General features: G+C 49.9%; 1 protein-coding gene and 1 long non-coding RNA gene across 2 annotated transcripts in view; one reads left to right on the forward strand and one right to left on the reverse strand.

Moving 5' to 3' along the window:
* dcst2 (DC-STAMP domain containing 2) overlaps positions 1-20,246 on the forward strand; it is a 69,605-nt gene that overhangs the window by 32,615 nt on the left and 16,744 nt on the right. Inside the window, exons 4-9 of the mRNA XM_072490564.1 lie at positions 826-1,020; positions 3,113-3,178; positions 6,187-6,400; positions 7,803-7,960; positions 10,704-10,868; positions 14,238-14,405. Of these exons, the coding sequence (XP_072346665.1) occupies positions 826-1,020; positions 3,113-3,178; positions 6,187-6,400; positions 7,803-7,960; positions 10,704-10,868; positions 14,238-14,405 (966 nt within the window). The remainder of the gene's footprint in view (positions 1-825; positions 1,021-3,112; positions 3,179-6,186; positions 6,401-7,802; positions 7,961-10,703; positions 10,869-14,237; positions 14,406-20,246) is intronic.
* Positions 10,765-20,246, reverse strand: part of LOC140402926 (uncharacterized) — a 66,282-nt gene continuing 56,800 nt past the window's right edge. Inside the window, exon 4 of the long non-coding RNA XR_011938190.1 lies at positions 10,765-10,843. This is a non-coding gene — a long non-coding RNA (uncharacterized lncRNA). The remainder of the gene's footprint in view (positions 10,844-20,246) is intronic.

Raw genomic sequence — 20,246 nt, forward strand, 5'->3', positions numbered from 1 at the left:
AGAGAGATCGCGGTGTTAATGTACATAGATCCCTGAAAGTTGCCACCCAGGTTGAGAGGGTTGTTAAGAAGGCGTACGGTGCGTTAGCTTTTATTGGTAGAGGGATTGAGTTTCGGAGCCATGAGGTCATGTTGCAGCTGTACAAAACTCTGGTGCGGCCGCATTTGGAGTATTGCGTGCAATTCTGGTCGCCGCATTATAGGAAGGATGTGGAAGCATTGGAAAGGGCGCAGAGGAGATTTACCAGAATGCTGCCTGGCATGGAGGGAAGGTCTTATGAGGGAAGGCTGAGGGACTTGAGGCTGTTTTCGTTGGAGAGAAGAAGGTTAAGAGGTGACTTAATTGAGGCACACAAGATGATCAGAGGATTGGATAGGGTGGACAGTGAGAGCCTTTTTCCTCGGATGATGATGTCTAGCACGAGGGGACATAGCTTTAAATTGAGGGGAGATAGATATAGGACAGATGTCAGAGGTAGGTTCTTTACTCAGAGACTAGTAAGGGTGTGGAATGCCCTGCCTGCAACAGTAGTGGACTCGCCAACACTAAGGGTATTCAAATGGTCATTGGATAGACATATGGACGATAAGGGAATAGTGTAGATGGGCTTTAGAGTGGTTTCACAGGTTGGCGCAACATCGAGGGCCGAAGGGCCTGTACTGCGCTGGAATGTTCTATGGGAAATTGCTATGTAAACACGTCACACGGTATTACACCTCACGGGGGCGCTGCAGGTCCGGCACTCACCTGAGCAGGTGTTTGCGCGTGCGGGATTTCGTCGCGAGCGAGGAGCGAGTGACCCCTTTGTGTTGCATGGCCTTTTAGTGCGAATCCTGAAGAACCTGATGAGATGGATGTCGAACATCGGCGTCCTGTGCAACAAGGAGATGGGCGAGCCTTACAGGAAGTGCATCAAGGTCTTTGACGATGCCATCGAGCACTGCCTCTCGCTGCTCAGCATCTTCGGCTTCCTCTGCTACATCGTCAATGTCGTCAAGCCCCTGTGCGGAGTGGCGACGGGTGAGTGCTGGCTGACCGAGCGACGACGACGGGGCAGGGGTCGGGCCGGCGACTCCTGCTGGGCTATCCGAAAAGATTAGGCCATTAGGCTGTCCCGCTCCAAGATGGGGTTCGTTCCCCGCGCGAACATCCTTCCCGTCGTTCCTCAGCGAAACCTAACATCTGGAATCCCACCTCTTCCTTATATTTCGCGTCCCGTTTCCACGTGAAGGCGTTATTCAACTCGATCGAAAACACACTTTCAGCGTTTTAAAGTGCTTGATTAGGTCACCTGATCAGCCTTCTTTTCTCAATCATCTCCAGCCCGCCACACCGCCCCAGCCTGATAGTCTGTTCCCGAAGTGTACGCCCACACAATTCCTGGGATTTTTCCTTCATTTTCATTCCTCTGTGGGATGTGGGAACATCGCTGGACGGGCCAGCATTTCTTACACATCCCGAATTGAAATGGGCGTCTCGCTCGGGCCATGCCAGAGGGCGCATTTGAGAGTCACTGTGGGTCTGGAGTCACGTGTCGGCCAGACCAGGGCAAGGACGGCCGATGCCCCTCCCTAAAGGGGGCGCCAGTGAACCAGGTGGGTTTTTACGACAATCGTCTGACTTTTAATGCCAGGTTTTTGTTCAATTCAAATTTCGCCCATCTGCCGTGGGCGGGTTTCGAACCCGCGTTCCCAGAGTTTTATCCTGGATCTCTGATTTGCCATTCCAGTGACAATACTGCCTCCCCATGCTTCTCCAGCTGCCCCTTCCTCCTCCAGTGGCTCTGTCGTTTCTTTTCCAATGTGCAGACCGCAGCTCCACACAACGAGGCCTCGCTGAGGTTCAATCCAGGGTTAGAAGTCCCCATAATTCTGGCATGAGCGAATATTTTTTTTTCTTTTTCAAAATCCCAGGAATTGTGTGGGTTCACATACCAGGAAGCACGGCGGTGCAGTGGGTTAGCCCCGCTGCCTCACGGCGCCGAGGTCCCGGGTTCGATCCCGGCTCTGGGTCACTGTCCGTGTGGAGTTTGCACATTCTCCCCGTGTCTGCGTGGGTTTCGCCCCCCACAACCCAAAGGTGTGCAGGGCAGGTGGTGGTGGGGGGAGTGGCGCAGTCCGTTTCTCCTGTGAGGAAAGGCCGATCTGGTGACCTATTCAAAACGATGAAAGTTTTTCTTGGATCGAGTGGACACAGATCGTGCGGAGGGGAGCTGCCTCCGCCCTGGAGCGCAGTAAGAAGTCTTACAACACCAGCGCGGGCAGGCTCCGGGGTCCTGGGGGGGGGGCGTGGGGCGATCTGGCCCCGGGGGGTGCCCCCACGGTGGCCTGGCCCGCGATCGGGGCCCACCGATCCGCGGGCGGGCCTGTGCCGTGGGGGCACTCTTTCCCTTCCGCCTCCGCCACGGTCTCCACCATGGCGGGGGCGGAAGAGACCCCCTCCACTGCGCATGCGCGGGAATGCCGTCAGCGGCCGCTGACGCTCCCGCGCATACGCCGCCCGGAGATGTCATTTCCGCGCCAGCTGGCGGGGCGGAAATTCGTCCGGCGCCGACCTAGCCCCTTAAGGTTGGGGCTCGGCCCCCAAAGATGCGGAGCATTCCGCACCTATGGGGCGGCGCGATGCCCGACTGATTTGCGCCGTTTTGGGCGCCAGTCGGCGGACATCGCGCCGTTTCCGGAGAATTCCGCCCCTGGTGTTGAAAGACTTCTTACTGTGCTCATCCCAGTCCAACGCCGGCATCTCCACATCACGTCCACTTAGAGGGAGTCGGGAACTCGGGGGGGGCATCAAACTAAGAGGGTCACTGATCAATCTGATCGGGGAATGGAGGAGAAAGGCCTTTGCCCGGGGAGTGGGCGGGGCGTGGGGATGTCGCTCCCGCAGGCGGTTGCTGGAGGAGGCGATCCGCAGGGAGGCCGGGGAGGCCCACGAGGGCCCGAGGTCTCGATGACCTCTTCCGCCATTTTGGGACCTCCCACTGCGCTTCGCAGCTAATCAAATGCTTTCTTGAAGTGAGTCGTGATGTATGGGGACCCGGGGGGGGTGGATGGGAGGCTGGAGCGAGTGTTCGAGTCCGAGCTTTTCGTTCATCTGCCTCTCTTTCCCACAGTTATCCAGTGGTTTTGTTTGATCCCGTCCTACATCAAGGACCAGCTGGAGAAGCGGGTGGGAGAACGTGAGTACATTTACATTGAAGACGAAATGAAATTAAAATCGCTTATTGTCACAAGAAGGCTTCAAATGAAGTTACTGTGAAAAGCCCCTAGTCGCCACATTCCGGCGCCTGTTCGGGGAGGCCGGTACGGGAATCGAACCGTGCTGCTGGCCTGCCTTGGTCTGCTTTCAAAGCCAACGATTTAGCCCTGTGCTAAACCGGCCTTCCCAACAGGGGTCTGCCTCGCGCCGGGGGGGGGGAGGCTTCAACTTGCTCCTGTCCGCCTGGCGAGACCTCAAGCCCATCCCCCTCTTAGTCACCGGCCGCCCTCGACCCGCCGAGGGCCTTTGGCCTCCAGAGGTCTCCCTCCGCCCAGCGGCCTCCCGGCTGAGGAGGGGTCTCGCGTTCGGGGAGGTGTGGCCGCTGCTGTGTGAAGGTGGGTGGGGAGGCCTCACCCTCACCCCCCCACCCTCCCATCACCCACACACCGTCCCATCACCCACACCCCCTCCCGTCACCCACACCCCCTCCCGTCACCCACACCCCCTCCCGTCACCCACACCCCCTCCCGTCACCCACACGCCCTCCATCACCCACACCCCCTCCTGTCACCCACACCCCCTCCCATCACCCACACCTCCTCCCATCACCCACACCCCCTCCCATCACCCACACCCCCTCCTCTCATCACCCACACCCCCTCCCGTCACCCACACCCCCACTCATCACCCACACCCCCTCCCATCACCCACACCCCCTCCATCACCCACACCTCCTCTCATCACCCACACCCCCTCCCGTCACCCACACCCCCTCCATCACCCACACCTCCTCTCATCACCCACATCCCCTCCATCACCCACACCTCCTCTCATCACCCACATCCCCTCCATCACCCACACCCCCTCATCACCCACACCCCCTCCATCACCCACACCCCCTCCCATCACCCACACCCCCTCCCATCACCCACATCCCCTCCATCACCCACACACTGTCCCATCACCCACACCCCCTCCCGTCACCCACACCCCCTCCCGTCACCCACACCCCCTCATCACCCACACGCCCTCCATCACCCACATGCCCTCATCACCCACACCCCCTCCCGTCACCCACACCCCCTCCTCTCATCACCCACACCCCCTCCTCCCATCACCCACACCCCCTCCTCCCATCACCCACTCCCCCTCCCATCACCCACTCCCCCTCCCATCACCCACACCCCCTCCCATCACCCACACGCCCTCATCACCCACACCCCCTCCTCTCATCACCCACACCCCCTCCCATCACCCACACCCCCTCCCATCACCCACACCCCCTCCCATCACCCACACCCCCACCCTCCCATCACCCACACCCCCTCCCATCACCCACATCCTCTCCCATCACCCACACCCCCCTCCCATCACCATCACCCCCTCCAACACCCACACCCCCTCCCATCACCCACACCCCCTCCCATCACCCACACCCCCACCCTCCCATCACCCACACCCCCTCCCATCACCCACACCCCCTCCCATCACCCACACCCCCTCCCATCACCCACACGCCCTCATCACCCACACCCCCTCCCATCACCCACACCTTCTCCCATCACCCACACCCCCTCCCATCACCCACATCCTCTCCCATCACCCACACCTCCTCCCATCACCCACACCCCCCTCCCATCACCATCACCCCCTCCAACACCCACACCCCCTCCTCCCATCACCAACACCCCCTCCCATCACCCACACCCCCTCCCATCACCCACACCCCCTCCCATCACCCACACCCCCACCCTCCCATCACCCACACCCCCTCCCATCACCCACACCCCCTCCCATCACCCACACACCGTCCCATCACCCACACTGCCCTCCCGTCACCCACGCCTTCTCCCATCACCCACAATCCCCTCATCACCCACACCCCTCCCATCACCCACACCCCCTCCCATCACCCACACCCCCACCCTCCCATCACCCACACCCCCCTCATCACCCACACCCCCTACCATCACCCACACCCCTCCCATCACCCACACTCCCTCCCATCACCCACACCCCCTCCCATCACCCACACCCCCTCCCATCACCCACTCACCGTCCCATCACCCACACTGCCCTCCCGTCACCCACGCTTTCTCCCATCACCCACAATCCCCTCATCACCCACACCCCTCCCATCACCCACACCCCCTACCATCACCCACACCCCTCCCATCACCCACACCCCCACCCTCCCATCACCCACACCCCCCTCATCACCCACACCCCCTACCATCACCCACACCCCTCCCATCACCCACACTCCCTCCCATCACCCACACCCCTCCCATCACCCACACCCCCACCCTCCCATCACCCACACCCCCCTCATCGCCCACACCCCCTCCCATCACCCACACCCCCTCCCGTCACCCAAAACTCCTCCCATCACCCACACACCCTCCCATCACCCACACCCCCTCCAGTCACCCACACCCCCTCCCATCACCCACACCCCCTTCCATCACCCACACCCCCTCCTGTCACCCACACACCCCTCATCACCCAGCCCCCCATCACCCACATCCCCCTCCCATCACCCTCACCCCCTCCCATCACCCACACCCCTCCCATCACCCACACCCCCACCCTCCCATCACCCACACCCCCCTCATCGCCCACACCCCCTCCCATCACCCACACCCCCTCCCATCACCTACACCCCCTCCAGTCACCCACACCCCCTCCCATCGCCCACACCCCCTCCCATCACCCACACCCCCTCCTCCCATCGCCCACACCCCCTCCCATCACCCACACCCCCTCCTCCCGTCACCCACACCCCCTCCCATCGCCCACACCCCCTCCCATCACCCTCACCCCCTCCATCACCCACCCTGCTCCTCTTCCCCATCTGGCGAGCGGGTGATTCTTGACATCAGGCTGGCGGGGGACAGAGGGGGTCCTCTGATTTAGTGTCCGGCTCTCTCTCTCCCTCCCTCTCTCTCTCCCTCCCTCTCTCTCTCTCTCCCTCTCTCTCTCCCTCAGCCATTTCAGAAGCGCTGGAGAAAGTGGCGAAGGAATTTAAGTTCAACATTTCCATCCAGCACCACTTCCACCTCCACGTCAACCAGTCCAAGAGTTTGTCCCACGTGGCGCTGGACATCATGGAGGAGATCAGAGAACGCGTCGGAGGTGTCTACGAGGGCATCGGACTCCTTGGCTACAGCTCAACCCTGGTGATGCTCTACTTGTACATCCAGTGAGTCTCATTTGAGGCAGATATTGGCTGTGGAGGACATTGTAGTGGGAGCTTTACTCTGTATCTAACCCAGTGCTGTACCTGTCCTGGGAGTGTTTGATGAGGACAGTGTAGAGGGAGCTTTACTCTGTATCTAACCCCGTGCTGTACCTGTCCTGGGAGTGTTTGATGGGGACAGTGTCGAGGGAGCTTTACTCTGTATCTAACCCCGTGCTGTACCTGTCCTGGGAGTGTTTGATGGGGACAGTGCAGATGGAGCTTTACTCTGTATCTAACCCCGTGCTGTACCTGTCCTGGGAGTGTTTGATGGGGACAGTGTAGAGAGAGCTTTACTCTGTATCTAACCCCGTGCTGTACCTGTCCTGGGAGTGTTTGATGGGGACAGTGTAGAGGGAGCTTTACTCTGTATCTAACCCCGTGCTGTACCTGTCCTGGGAGTGTTTGATGGGGTCAGTGTAGAGGGAGCTTTACTCTGTATCTAACCCCGTGCTGTACCTGTCCTGGGAGTGTTTGATGGGGGCAGTGTCGAGGGAGCTTTACTCTGTATCTAACCCCGTGCTGTACCTGTCCTGGGAGTGTTTGATGGGGACAGTGCAGATGGAGCTTTACTCTGTATCTAACCCCGTGCTGTACCTGTCCTGGGAGTGTTTGATGGGGACAGTGTAGAGAGAGCTTTACTCTGTATCTAACCCCGTGCTGTACCTGTCCTGGGAGTGTTTGATGGGGACAGTGTAGAGGGAGCTTTACTCTGAATCTAACCCCGTGCTGTACCTGTCCTGGGAGTGTTTGATGGGGTCAGTGTAGAGGGAGCTTTACTCTGTATCTAACCCCGTGCTGTACCTGTCCTGGGAGTGTTTGATGGGGTCAGTGTAGAGGGGGCTTTACTCTGTATCTAACCCCGTGCTGTACCTGTCCTGGGAGTGTTTGATGGGGACAGTGTAGAGGGAGCTTTACTCTGTATCTAACCCCGTGCTGTCCCTGTCCTGGGAGTGTTTGATGGGGTCAGTGTAGAGGGAGCTTTACTCTGTATCTAACCCCGTGCTGGACTTGTCCTGGGAGTGTTTGATGGGGTCAGTGTAGAGGGAGCTTTACTCTGTATCTAACCCCGTGCTGTACCTGTCCTGGGAGTGTTTGATGGGGACAGTGTAGAGGGAGCTTTACTCTGTATCTAACCCCGTGCTGTCCCTGTCCTGGGAGTGTTTGATGGGGACAGTGTAGAGGGAGCTTTACTATGTATCTAACCCCGTGCTGTAACTGTCCTGGGAGTGTGTGATGGGGACTGTGTAGAGGGAGCTTTACTCTGTATCTAACCCCGTGCTGTACCTGTCCTGGGAGTGTGTGATGGGGGACAGTTGAAGTGATGTTGAAGCCTCTCCATTCTGACAGATGCTCTCTTCCGCAGAGCCCTGCTCTATCGGAAACAATACCTTTTTCGGGATGACCACGATAATTGTTACATCACCAACCAGTTCCTGGAGATTGACGTTATGAGAGCAAAGATTGGAAAGAGCACCGTTCTACCGCTGAGGTTTCAGGAGGCGTGTCGATACATACGGCCTTGTGAGTGGAGCTTCCTCACCCAATCCTCCGACCTGCTGTCCAGCCAACATGCCTGACAGTGAGACCCGGTCGCGGAAAAACAACAGGGGTTTCCAACGCAGACACACAGGGGCCGCACGGCATTGAGCACTGCTGCCTCACCGCGCCAGGGACCCGGGATCGATTCCAATCTCGGGTTGCTGTCTGTTTTGTGGCATCTGCCCGTTCTCCCCGTGTGTGCCCGTGGGTTTCCTCCGGGTGCTCCGGTTTCCAAAGGCGTGGAGGTCAGGTGGGGTTACAGGGACGGGGCGGGCGGGGGGGGGGGGAGTGGGCCTGGGTAGGGTGCTCTTTTAGAGGGCCGGTGCAGACACGATGGGCCGAATGTCCTCCTTCTGCACTGTGGGGATTCTATGATAAACCAGCTATAGACCGAAACAGCTCCAATTGGCGTCCTTAATCGCGCAGTGTTCAAAAATAAGGAGGTCGCCTGTTTTAAAGGGAGGTGAGGAGAAATATTTTCTCTCAGAAGGCAGCACGGCGGCGCAGTGGCTAGCACCGCAGCCTCACAGCGGAAGAGACCCGGGTTTGATTCCGGCCTTGGATAGCTGTATAGTTTGCAGGTTCTCCCCTTTGTTACAACACCCTGGGCGAGTGCATGATCAGTTCCTCCCCCTACGGAGCCTGGAGTCCCAACGTAAGGGAATTAATCAATAATTTGTATTTTCCCGGGATCTTTAACCCACCAAATGAGTTACAGATTTATAAGTAAGATATTGACAAACTGTTTATTGATAATAAGAGGAAAAGATGAATATATATATATATACAAAGAAATGACAGGACATTGGTCGACCAGTCTACCTAATTCTAAATCTCCACCCCACCCGCCACCCAGGCACACACAAGACAGACACAAGGTCAGGGTTGGAGAGGATCAAAAGAAAATGGGGATTAGAGGGAAGGTCTGAGGTGAATTTTCACTGCCATGGTTGCGGCCCCAGTTATAGATTTACTCAAGAAATCCAGGTTGCCGCAGTTCTGTCTTTCCGCCACCGGATGGAGCTAGGTTCAGGGTCGGCAAGGAAGGTTCAGGGTGCTCAGCTCAGCACCAATCCAATGGCCGGCCAACAGATGGTGCCAAAGACAGATTGTTCAGATCAGTGCAGTTCTGCTCTCTGGCCACCAGGTGGAGTTTTTTTTGTCTCCCTGTTAAATAACAGATCTGGTCGCCTCATTTTAGGAAGGATGTGGAAGCTTTGGAAAAGGTGCAAAGGAGATTTACCAGGATGTTGCCTGGAATGGAGAGTAGGTCCTACGAGGAAAGGTCGAGGGTGCTAGGCCTTTTCTCATTAGAACGGAGAAGGACGAGGGGTGACTTGATAGAGGTTTATAAGATGATCAGGGGAATAGATAGAGTAGACAGTCAGAGACTTTTTCCCCGGGTGGAACACACCATTACAAGGGGACATAAATTTAAGGTGAATGGTGGAAGACATAGGGGGGATGTCAGAGGTAGGTTCTTTACCCAGAGAGTAGTGGGGGCATGGAATGCACTGCCTGTGGAACTAGTTGAGTCGGAAACATTAAGAGACCTTCAAGCAGCTATTGGATAGGTACATGGATTACGGTAGAATGATACAGTGTAGATTAAGTTGTTCTTAAGGGCAGCACTGTAGCATTGTGGATTAATTCAAATACAACCCCCAAAGAATACAACACTAAGTAATGCTTAAGCTGTCCTTTTAACATCCATACGACTTTTAAAAAACCTTTAAACAGAAGGGACAGCACGGTAGCATTGTGGATAGCACAATTGCTTCACAGTTCCAGGGTCCCAGGTTCGATTCCGGCTTGGGTCACTGTCTGTGTGGAGTCTGCACATCCTCCCCGTGTCTGCGTGGGTTTCCTCCGGGTGCTCCGGTTTCCTCCCACAGTCCAAAGATGTGCAGGTTAGGTGGATTGGCCGCGCTAAATTGCCCCTTAGTGTCCAAAGATGTGCAGGTTAGGTGGATTGGCCGTGATAAATTGCCCTTAGTGTCCAAAATTGCCCTTAGTGTTGGGTGGAGATGTTGACCTTGGGTGGGGTGCTCTTTCCGAGAGCCGGTGCAGACTCGATGGGCCGAATGGCCTCCTTCTGCACTGTAAATTCTATGATAATCTATGATTAATCTAGGACAAAGGTTCGGCACAACATCGTGGGCCGAAGGGCCTGTTCTGTGCTGCATTTTTCTATGTTCTATAACGACAGCTGACTTCCTGATTAAACAGAGTTTTTACTTTTAACTCTTTTTAATTTTTTCAGTTAACAGCCCAAGGATGGGCGGGGTTAGGTCGATCGGCCGTGCTAAATTGCCGTGAGTGTCCGAAGATGTGCAGGTCAGGCAGGGTTACAGGGATAGGGTGGGGAAGCGGGCCTCAGGTAGGCTGATCTTCCATCGGTGCAGACCCGATGGGCTGAATGGGACTCAAAGGTTCTATGATCCAGGGGGGCGGGCGAGTCTCTGGAACTTTCTGCCGCGAAAGGCCTTGGAAGCAGAATGTTTGGTCGAGCTCCCAATCTGATCAGCCCATGACCTTATCGAACGGGGTAGCAGGGCTCGAGGGGGCCGAGTGTCCTCCTCCTGCTCCTGATTTGTCGGTAAAAGCTGCATTGTGTCAAAAAAACAAAATCTAGGGTTCATTAAACAAAGACAGTAGTTGACAACAGTTATTGGTTGCCGATATCGATCGAGTGGGACTGAAAATACGTCTTTATTTTGGAAAGGGTCCTATTATATGACCGTCTCCGAGAAGCGGAAGTACATCGTAGGCTTCTCGAGAGTTCTGAGGCAATCCTTGTCGGTTGTCATCATCATCCTCTTGGATTACACCATCTTCTGGGTCCTCGATATGGTCAGTTACCACCTGCAGGTGGAAATTGTCGCACGATGTGAGTTTAACCCTCTTCTACTCCCAAATACTACGTCGGCGTGGGGGGGTCGTTCCCAGGTCAACCTCCGAGTCGCTACGAGAGTCCACGGCACCTATCACCTTCCCCCCCCCCGCCCTCCGCCATTGACATATCCTCCTATTCCTCTCCCTCTCATGTCTTTATCCAGCTTCCCCACCCTCAGAACACGGCGCGCAATGGATTAGCGCTGCTGCCTCTCGCTGCCGGGGACACGGGTTCGATTCCGACCTCGGGGTGACTGCCTGTGTGTGGAGTTTGCACGTCCTCCCCCTGTGTGCGAGGGTTTCCTCCGGGTGCTCCGGTTTCCTCCCACAGTCCTAAGATGTGCAGGTTAGGTGGATTGGCCGTGCTAAATTGTCCCTTAGTGTCCAAAGATGTGCAGGTTAGGTGGATTGGCCACGCTAAATTGTCCCTTAGTGTCCAAAGATGTGCTGGGGAGGTGGATTGGCCGTGCTAAATTGCCCCTTAGTGTCCAAAGATGTGCAGGTTAGGTGGATTGGCCGTGCTAAATTGCCCCTTAGTGTCCAAAATCGACCTTAGTGTTGGGTGGGGCTACTGGGTTATGGGGAAAGGGTGGAGGTGTTGACCTTGGGCAGGGTGCTCTTTCCAAGAGCCGGTGCAGACTCGATGGGCCGAATGGCCTCCTGCACTAAATTCTATGAAAAATTCTATGAATGGGCAAGCCTATGGGCCAAATGGCCTCCTTCTGCACTGCAGGTATTCTATGGTACTAACTAGAGAACAGCCCATCTTAGTATTGTGTATTAGGAAAGGAATCATTGGCAATCTAGTTGCACAAAACCCAGTGGGAAAGAGTGATCATAATCTGAAAGAATTTTTCATCAAGCTGGAGATTGACATAATTGATTCTGACACTAGTGTCCAGAATCTAAATGAAGGAATCTACGATGATATGTGGCACAGGTTGCTATGATGGATTGGGAAATGTTACTGAAAGGGATGATGGTGGACAAGCAATGGCAAACATTCAAGGGACGCATGGGGGAACTGCAACAATTGTCTATTCCTATCCAGCGCAAAATTAAAACGGGAAAAGTGGCCAATCCATGGCTTACAAAGGAGATTAGAGATAGTATCCGATCCAAGGAAGTAGCATACAAATAGGCCAAGAAAAACAACAGGTCTAAGGGACTGGGGGCTGTTTAGGATTCAGCAAAGAAGGATCAAAGGATTGATTAAGAAGGGGAAAATTGAGTACGAGAGTAAGCTTGCAGGGAACAAAAAAACTGACTGTAAAAGTTTCTACAGGTACGTGAAGAGAAAAAGATTGGTGAAGGTAAATGTAGGTCCCTTAGAGTCAGAAAACAGAGGGCTTTATAATGGGGGGGGACTTAGAAATGGTGGAGCAACTAAACATATACTTTGGTTCTGCCTTCACAAAGGAGGACACAATGAACCAGAGATGTTGGGGAACGCAGGGTTTAGCGAGAGAGAGGAACTGAAAGAGATCGATATTGGTAGAGAAATGGTGTTGGGGAGATTGATGGGATTGAAGGCTGATAGATCTCCAGGGCATGATAATCTACATCCCAGATGTAGGAAGTGGCTCCAGATATAGTTGATGGTCATCTTCCAGGATTCTATAGACTCTGGAAGAGTTCCTGCAGATTGGAAGGTAGCTAATGTAACCACACTATTTAAAAAGGGAGGGAGAGAGAAAACAGGGAATTATAGTAAAGTCAGCCTGATGTTGGTGGTGGGGAAAATTCTAGGATCCAGTATCAAGGATTTTATTGCAGAGCACTGATGTGTTACGTACTCTGGGATAACACGGGTTGCAACCCGATGCAGCTTTGACCAAAAGATACTCCAGACTTTGAAGTTCAATGTGATTTATTGAACCATGAGCACAGTTCTCTATGAGTTTGACTCTCCTGCTAATCTTGCTATAGTAACTCAGTCTAACTAACCAGTCTGCTCTAAGCCACGCGGTGGGTGTGATACTTCTGATCTGCCCCTGTCCTACTCTCTTAAGTGTTGCCTGCGGAAAGAGATAGAGCCCGGGTGGAACAAACAATTACAAGGGGACATAAATTTAAGGTGAAAGGTGGAAGATATAGGAGGGATATCAGAGGTAGGTTCTTTACCCAGAGAGTAGTGGGGGCATGGAATGCACTGCCTGTGGAAGTAGTTGAGTCAGAAACATTAGGGACCTTCAAGCAGCTATTGGATAGGTACATGGATTACGGTAGAATGATATAGTGTAGATTTATTTGTTCTTAAGGGCAGCACGGTAGCATTGTGGATAGCACAATTGCTTCACAGCTCCAGGGTCCCAGGTTCGATTCCGGCTTGGGTCACTGTCTGTGCGGAGTCTGCACGTCCTCCCCGTGTCTGCGTGGGTTTCCTCCGGGTGCTCCAGTTTCCTCCCACAGTCCAAAGATGTGCAGGTTAAGTGGATTGGCCATGATAAATTGCCCTTATGCGTGTCCAAAATTGCCCTTGGTATTGGGTGGGGCTACTGGGTTATGGGGATAGGGTGGAGGTGTTGACCTTGGGTAGGGTGCTCTTTCCGAGAGCCTGTGCAGACTCAGGGGGCCGAATGGCCTCCTTCTGCACTGTAAACGCAATGATAATCTATGATTAATCTAGGACAAAGGTTCGGCACAACATCGTGGGCCGAAGGGCCTGTTCTGTGCTGTATTTTCTATGTTCTATGTTCTATGTGTGCCCTGTCCTTATAAATGGGTTGTGTTATGCCCCCTTGTGGTAGTGTCACCTCTGGGTGCCTTGACTGCCCATTGGTCGTGTTCTATTCTATGTGTTCATCAGCCATGTCATGACATCTCTGGTGCTCCCTCTAGTGTTTACTTAGTGAATGAAATGAAAATCGCTTATTGTCACAAGTAGGCTTCAATGGAAGATACTGTGAAAAGCCCCTAGTCGCCACATTCCGGTGACTGTTCGGGGAGGCCGGTACGGAAATTGAACCCGCGCTGCTGGCCTTGTTCTGCATTACAAGCCAGCTGTTTAGCCCACTGTGCTAAACCAGCCCCATACAAAACAGTGGCAGGATTGGACAGCGTCAGCATGGATTTATGAAGTGAAAATCATGCTTGTCAAATCCACTGGAATTCTTTGAGGATGTAACTCGGAGGGTTGATGAGGGGGAGCCAGTAGATGTGGTTTATTTAGACTTTCAGAAGACTCACCTAAGAGATTAGCGTGTAAAATCAACGGGCATGAGATTAGAGGTAGGGTATTCTTTGATAACATTGGGTTCCTCGAGGGTTTCAGTAAGTGATGAATTGTTTTATAAATATAAGTTTCCGAGCTCTGGACTGGGTCACAAGATCAGTTCCAAACTGCACAACATATTTTCTTCAGCTCCGGTGATACTGGGAATCTCCATCAATGGAACAGGATATACCTCGGATATTTACCGCAACATGGTAGCATCGTTCGACGTTGTTCAGAGTGGAAACATCACCGTGGTTTCCAGGAAATGTGCCATAATTCCATCACCCCCAAACTACAAAATCTACACACTGATTGGTGAGAACATTACATCAGGATATGTCAATGGAGAACGCGCCCTCTACGGAGATCGTCACTCTCTCTGAAATCTATACTGACTCTCTCTGAAATCTATACTGACTCTCTCTGAAATCTATTCTCTCTGAAATCTATACTGACTCTCTCTGAAATCTACACTGACTCTGAAATCTATACTGACTCTCTCTGAAATCTATACTGACTCTCTCTGAAATCTATACTGACTCTCTCTGAAATCTATTCTCTCTGAAATCTATACTGACTCTCTCTGAAATCTACACTGACTCAGAAATCTATACTGACTCTCTTTGAAATCTATAGGGCAGCACGGTAGCACAAGTGGATAGCACTGTGGCTTCACAGCGCCAGGGTCCCAGGTTCAATTCTCCACTGGGTCACTGTCTGTGCGGAGTCTGCACGTTCTCCCCGTGTGTGCGTGGGTTTCCTCCGGGTGCTCCGGTTTCCTCCCACAGTCCAAAGATGTGCAGGTTAGGTAGATTGGCCATGATAAATTACCCTTAATGACCAAAAAGGTTAGGAGGGGTTATTGGGTTACGGGAATAGGGTGGAAGTGAGGGCTTACGTGGGTCGGTGCAGACTCGATGGGCCGAATGGCCTCCTTCTGCATTGTGTGTTCTGTGTCCTGTGTTCTATGTTCTATACTGGCTCTCTCTGAAATCTATACTCACATGCTCTGAAATCTAAACTGACTCTCTCTGAAATCTATACTGACTCTCTCTGAAATCGATACACTCTCTCTGAAATCTATACTGACTCTCTCTGAAATCTATACTGACTCTGTCTGAAATCTATACTGACTCTCTGCAATCTATACTGACTCTCTCTAAAAACTATACTGATTCTCTCTGAATTCTATACTGACTCTCTCTGAAATCTACACTGACTGTCTCTGAAATCTATACTGACTCTCTGAAATCTATACTGACTCTGAAATCTATACGGACTCTGAAATCCAAATGGACTCTCTCTGAAATCTATACTGGCGCTCTCTGAAATCTATACTGACTTGAAATCTATACTGACTATGAAACCAATACTGACTTCTCTTTAATCTATACTGACTCTCTGAAATCTATACTGACTGAAATCTATACTGACTCTGAAATCTATATGGACTCTGAAATCTATACTGACTCTGAAATCTATGCAGACTCTGAAGTCTATACTCACTCTCTCTGAAATCTATACTGACTGAAATCTATATGGACTCTCTCTGAAATCTATACTGACGCTCTCTGTAATCTATACTGACTCTGAAAACTATGCTGACACGCTCTGAAATATACACTGACTCACTCTGAAATCTATACTGCCTCTGAAACCCACACTGACTCTCTCCGAAATCTATAGTGACTCTCTCTGAAAGCGATACTGACACTGAAATCTATACTGACTCCCTCTGAAATCTATACTGACTCTCTGAAATCTATACTGACTCTCGCTGCATTCTATACTGATTCTCTAAAGTCTATACTGACTCTCTCTGAATTCTAGACTGACTCTCTCTGAAATCTACACTGACTGAAGTCTATACTGACTCTGAAATCTATACAGACTCTGAAATCTATATGGACTCTCTCTGAAATCTATACTGACGCTCTCTGAAATCTATACTGACTTAAAATCTATACTGACACTGAAACCAATCCTGACTTCTCTTAAATCTATACTGACTCTCTGAAATCTATACTGACTGAAATGTATACTGACTGAAATGTATACTCCACTATGCAGATTCTGAAATCTATACTCAATCGCTCTGAAATGTACACTGACTCACTCTGAAATCTATACTGACTCTGAAACCCACACTGACTCTCTTATAGTGTCTCTCTCTGAAAGCGATACTGACTCTGAAATCTATACTGACTCCCTCTGAAATCTATACTGATTCTCTCTGTGATCTATATTGACTCTCTGAAATCTATACTGACTCTGAAATCTATACTGACTCTCTCTGAAATCTATACTGAGTCACTCTGAAATCTATACTGACTCCAAAATCTATGGTGACTCTCTCTGAAATCTATACTGACTATCTCTGAAATCTATACTGACTCACCCTGAAATGTATACTGACTGTCTGAAATCTACACTGACTCTGAAATCTATACTGACTCTCTCTGAAATCTATACTGACTCTATCTGGAATATATACTGACTCTCTCTGAAATCTATACTGACAGAAATCTATACTGACTCTGAAATCTATACTGACTCGCTCTGAAATCTATACTGACTCTCTCTGCAATCTATACTGACAGAAATCTATACTGACTCTGAAATCTATATGGACTCTCTCTGAAATCCATACTGACGCTCTCCAAAATCTATACTGACCGAAATCTATACTGACTCTGAAATCTATGCAGACTCTGAAGTCTATACTGACTCTCTCTGAAATCTATATTTACTCTCTCTGAAATCTATACTGACTCTCTCTGAAATATATACTGACTCTCTCTGAAATCTACACTGACACTGAAATCTATACTGACTCTCTCTGAAATCTATATTTACTCTCTCTGAAATCTATACTGACTCTCTCTGAAATATATACTGACTCTCTCTGAAATCTACACTGACACTGAAATCTATACTGACTCTCTCTGAAATCTATGGTGACTCTCCCTGAAATCTATACAGACTCTCTCTGAAATCTATACTGACTCTCTCTGAAATCTATACTGACTCTGAAATCTATATTGACTCTGAAACCTACACTGACTCTCTCTGAAATCTATACTGACTCTGAAATCTATATTGGCTCTGAAATCTATACTGACTCTCTCTGAAATCAATACTGACTCTGAAATCTATACTGACTCTCTCTGAAATCTATACTGAGTCTCTCTGAAATCTATACTGACTATCTCTGAAATCTATACTGACTATCAGAAATGTTTACTGACTCTCTCTGAAATCTACACTCACTCTGAAATCTATACTGACTCTCTCTGAAATCTATACTGACTCTCTCTGAAATCTATACTGACTCTCTTTGGAATATATACTGACTCTGAAATCTAGACTGAATCGCTCAGAAATCTATACTGACTCTCTCTGCAGTCTATACTGACTCTCTAAAATCTATACTGACTCTCTCGTAATTCTATACTGACTCTCTCTGAAATCTACACTGACTATCTCTGAAATCTATACTGACTCTCTGAAATCTATACTGACTGAAACCTATACTGACTCTGAAATCTATACTGACTCTGAAATCTATACTGACTCTCTCTGAATTCTATACTGACTCTCTCTGAAATCTGCACTGGCTATCTCTGAAATCTATACGGACTCTGAAATCTATACTGACTCTGAAATCTATGCAAACTCTGAAATATATACTCACTCTCTCTGAAATCTATACTGACTCTGAAATCTATACGGACTCTCTCTGAAATCTATACTGAAGCTCTCTGAAATCTATACTGACTCTGAAATCTATACGGACTCTGAAACCGATATTGACTTCTCTTAAACCTCCACTGACTCTCTCTGAAATCTATACTGTCTCTGAAATCTATATTGGCTCTGAAATCTACACTGACTCTCTCTGAAATCAATACTGACTCTGAAATCTATACTGACTCACTCTGAAATCTATACTGATTCTCTCTGAAATCTATACTGACTCTGAAATCTACACTAACTCTGAAATCTATACTGGCTCTCTCTGAAATGTATACTGACTCTCTCTGAAATGTATACTGACTCTTTCTGAAATCTTTACTGACTCTCTCTGAAATCTATACTGACACTCTCTGAAATCTATACTGACTCTCTCTGAAATCTATGATGACTCTCCCTGAAGTCGATACTGACTCTGAAATCGATACTGGCTCTCTCTGAAATGTATACTGACTCTCTCTGAAATCTTTACTGGCTCTCTCTGATATCTATAATGACACTCTCTGAAATCTATACAGACTCTCTCTGAAATCTATACAGACTCTCTCTGAAATCTATAATGACTCTCTCTGAAATCTAAACTGACTCTGAAATCTGTACTGACTCTCTCTAAAATCTATACTGACTCTCTCTGAAATGTATACTGACTCTCTCTGAAATCTACACTGACTCTGAAATCTATACTGACTCTCTCTGAAATCTATACTGTCTGTCTCTGAAATCTATACTGACTCTCTCTGAAATCTACACTGACTCTGAAATCTATACTGACTCTCTCTGGAATATATACTGACTCTCTCTGAAATCTATACTGACTCTCTCTGAAATCTATACTGACTCTCTCTGAAATCTACACTGACTCTGAAATCTATACTGACTCTCTCTGAAATCTATACTGACTCACTCTGAAATCTATACTGACTCTCTCTGGAATATATACTGACTCTCTCTAAAATCTATACTGACTCTCTATAAAATTTATACTGACTCTCTGAATTCTATACTGACTCTCTCGGAAATCTACACTGACTATCTCCGAAATCTATACTGACTCTCTGAAATCTATACTGACTTAAATCTATACTGACTCTGAAATCTATACTGACTCACGCTGAATTCTATACTGACTCTGAAATCTATACTGACTCTCTCTGAAATCTATACTGACTCTGAAATCTATATTGACTCTGAAATCTATACTGACTCGCTCTGGAATCATAGAATTTACAGTGCAGAAGGAGGCCATTCGGCCCATCGAGTCTGCACCGGCTCTTGGAAAGAGCACCCTACCCAAGGTCCACACCTCCACCCTATCCCCATAACCCAGTAACCCCACCCAACACTAAGGGCAATTTTGAACACTAAGGGCAATTTAGCATGGCCAATCCACCTAACCCGCACATCTTTGGACTGTGGGAGGAAACCGGAGCACCCGGAGGAAACCCACGCACACACGGGGAGGATGTGCAGACTCCGCACAGACAGTGACCCAAGCCGGAATCGAACCTGGGACCCTGGAGCTGTGAAGCATTTGTGCTATCCACAATGCTACCGTGCTGCTCTCTCTGGAATCTATACTGACTCGCTCTGGAATCTATACTGACTCTCTCTGAAATCTATACTGACTCTGAACTCTATACCGTCTCTCTGAAATCTATACCAACTCTCTCTGAGATCGATACCAACCCTCTGAAGACTACACTGTGTCTCTGAAATCTATACTGACTCTGTAATCTATACTGGCTCTCTCTGTAAAATATACCAACTCTCTGAAATCTATACTGACTCTCTCTGAATTCTATACTGACTCTATCTGAAATCTATACTGACTCTCTCAGAAATCTATACTGCCTCTCTATGAGTTCTATACTGATCTATCTTAAATCTATAAGAACTCTCTGAAATCCATACTGATATTTGAAATTTACACTGATGCTGAAATCTATACAGACTCTCTCTGAAATCTATACTGACACTCTCTGAAATCTATACTGTCTCCGAAATCTATACTGACTCTCTAAATTCTATACCAACTCTCTGAAATCTACACTGACTCTCTGAAATCTAATGATAATAATAATCACTTCTTGTCACAAATAGTCTTCAATGATGTTACTGTGAAAAGCCCTTGGTCGCCACATTCCGGTGCCTGTTCGGTGAGGCTAGTACAGGAATTGAACCCGTGCTACTGCATTACCTTGTTCTGCATTACAAGCCAGCTGTTTAGCCCAGTGTGCTAAACCAGCCCCTATACTGAATTATATACTGATTCTCTCTGAAATCTATACTGACTCTCTCTGAAATCTATACTGACTCTCTCTGAAATCTATACTGACTCTCTCTGAAATCTATACTGAGTCTCTGAAATCTATACTGAGTCTCTGAAATCTATACTGAGTCTCT

This window comes from Scyliorhinus torazame, chromosome 26, assembly GCF_047496885.1.
Source record: "Scyliorhinus torazame isolate Kashiwa2021f chromosome 26, sScyTor2.1, whole genome shotgun sequence".
Taxonomy (NCBI): Eukaryota; Metazoa; Chordata; class Chondrichthyes; order Carcharhiniformes; family Scyliorhinidae; genus Scyliorhinus; species Scyliorhinus torazame.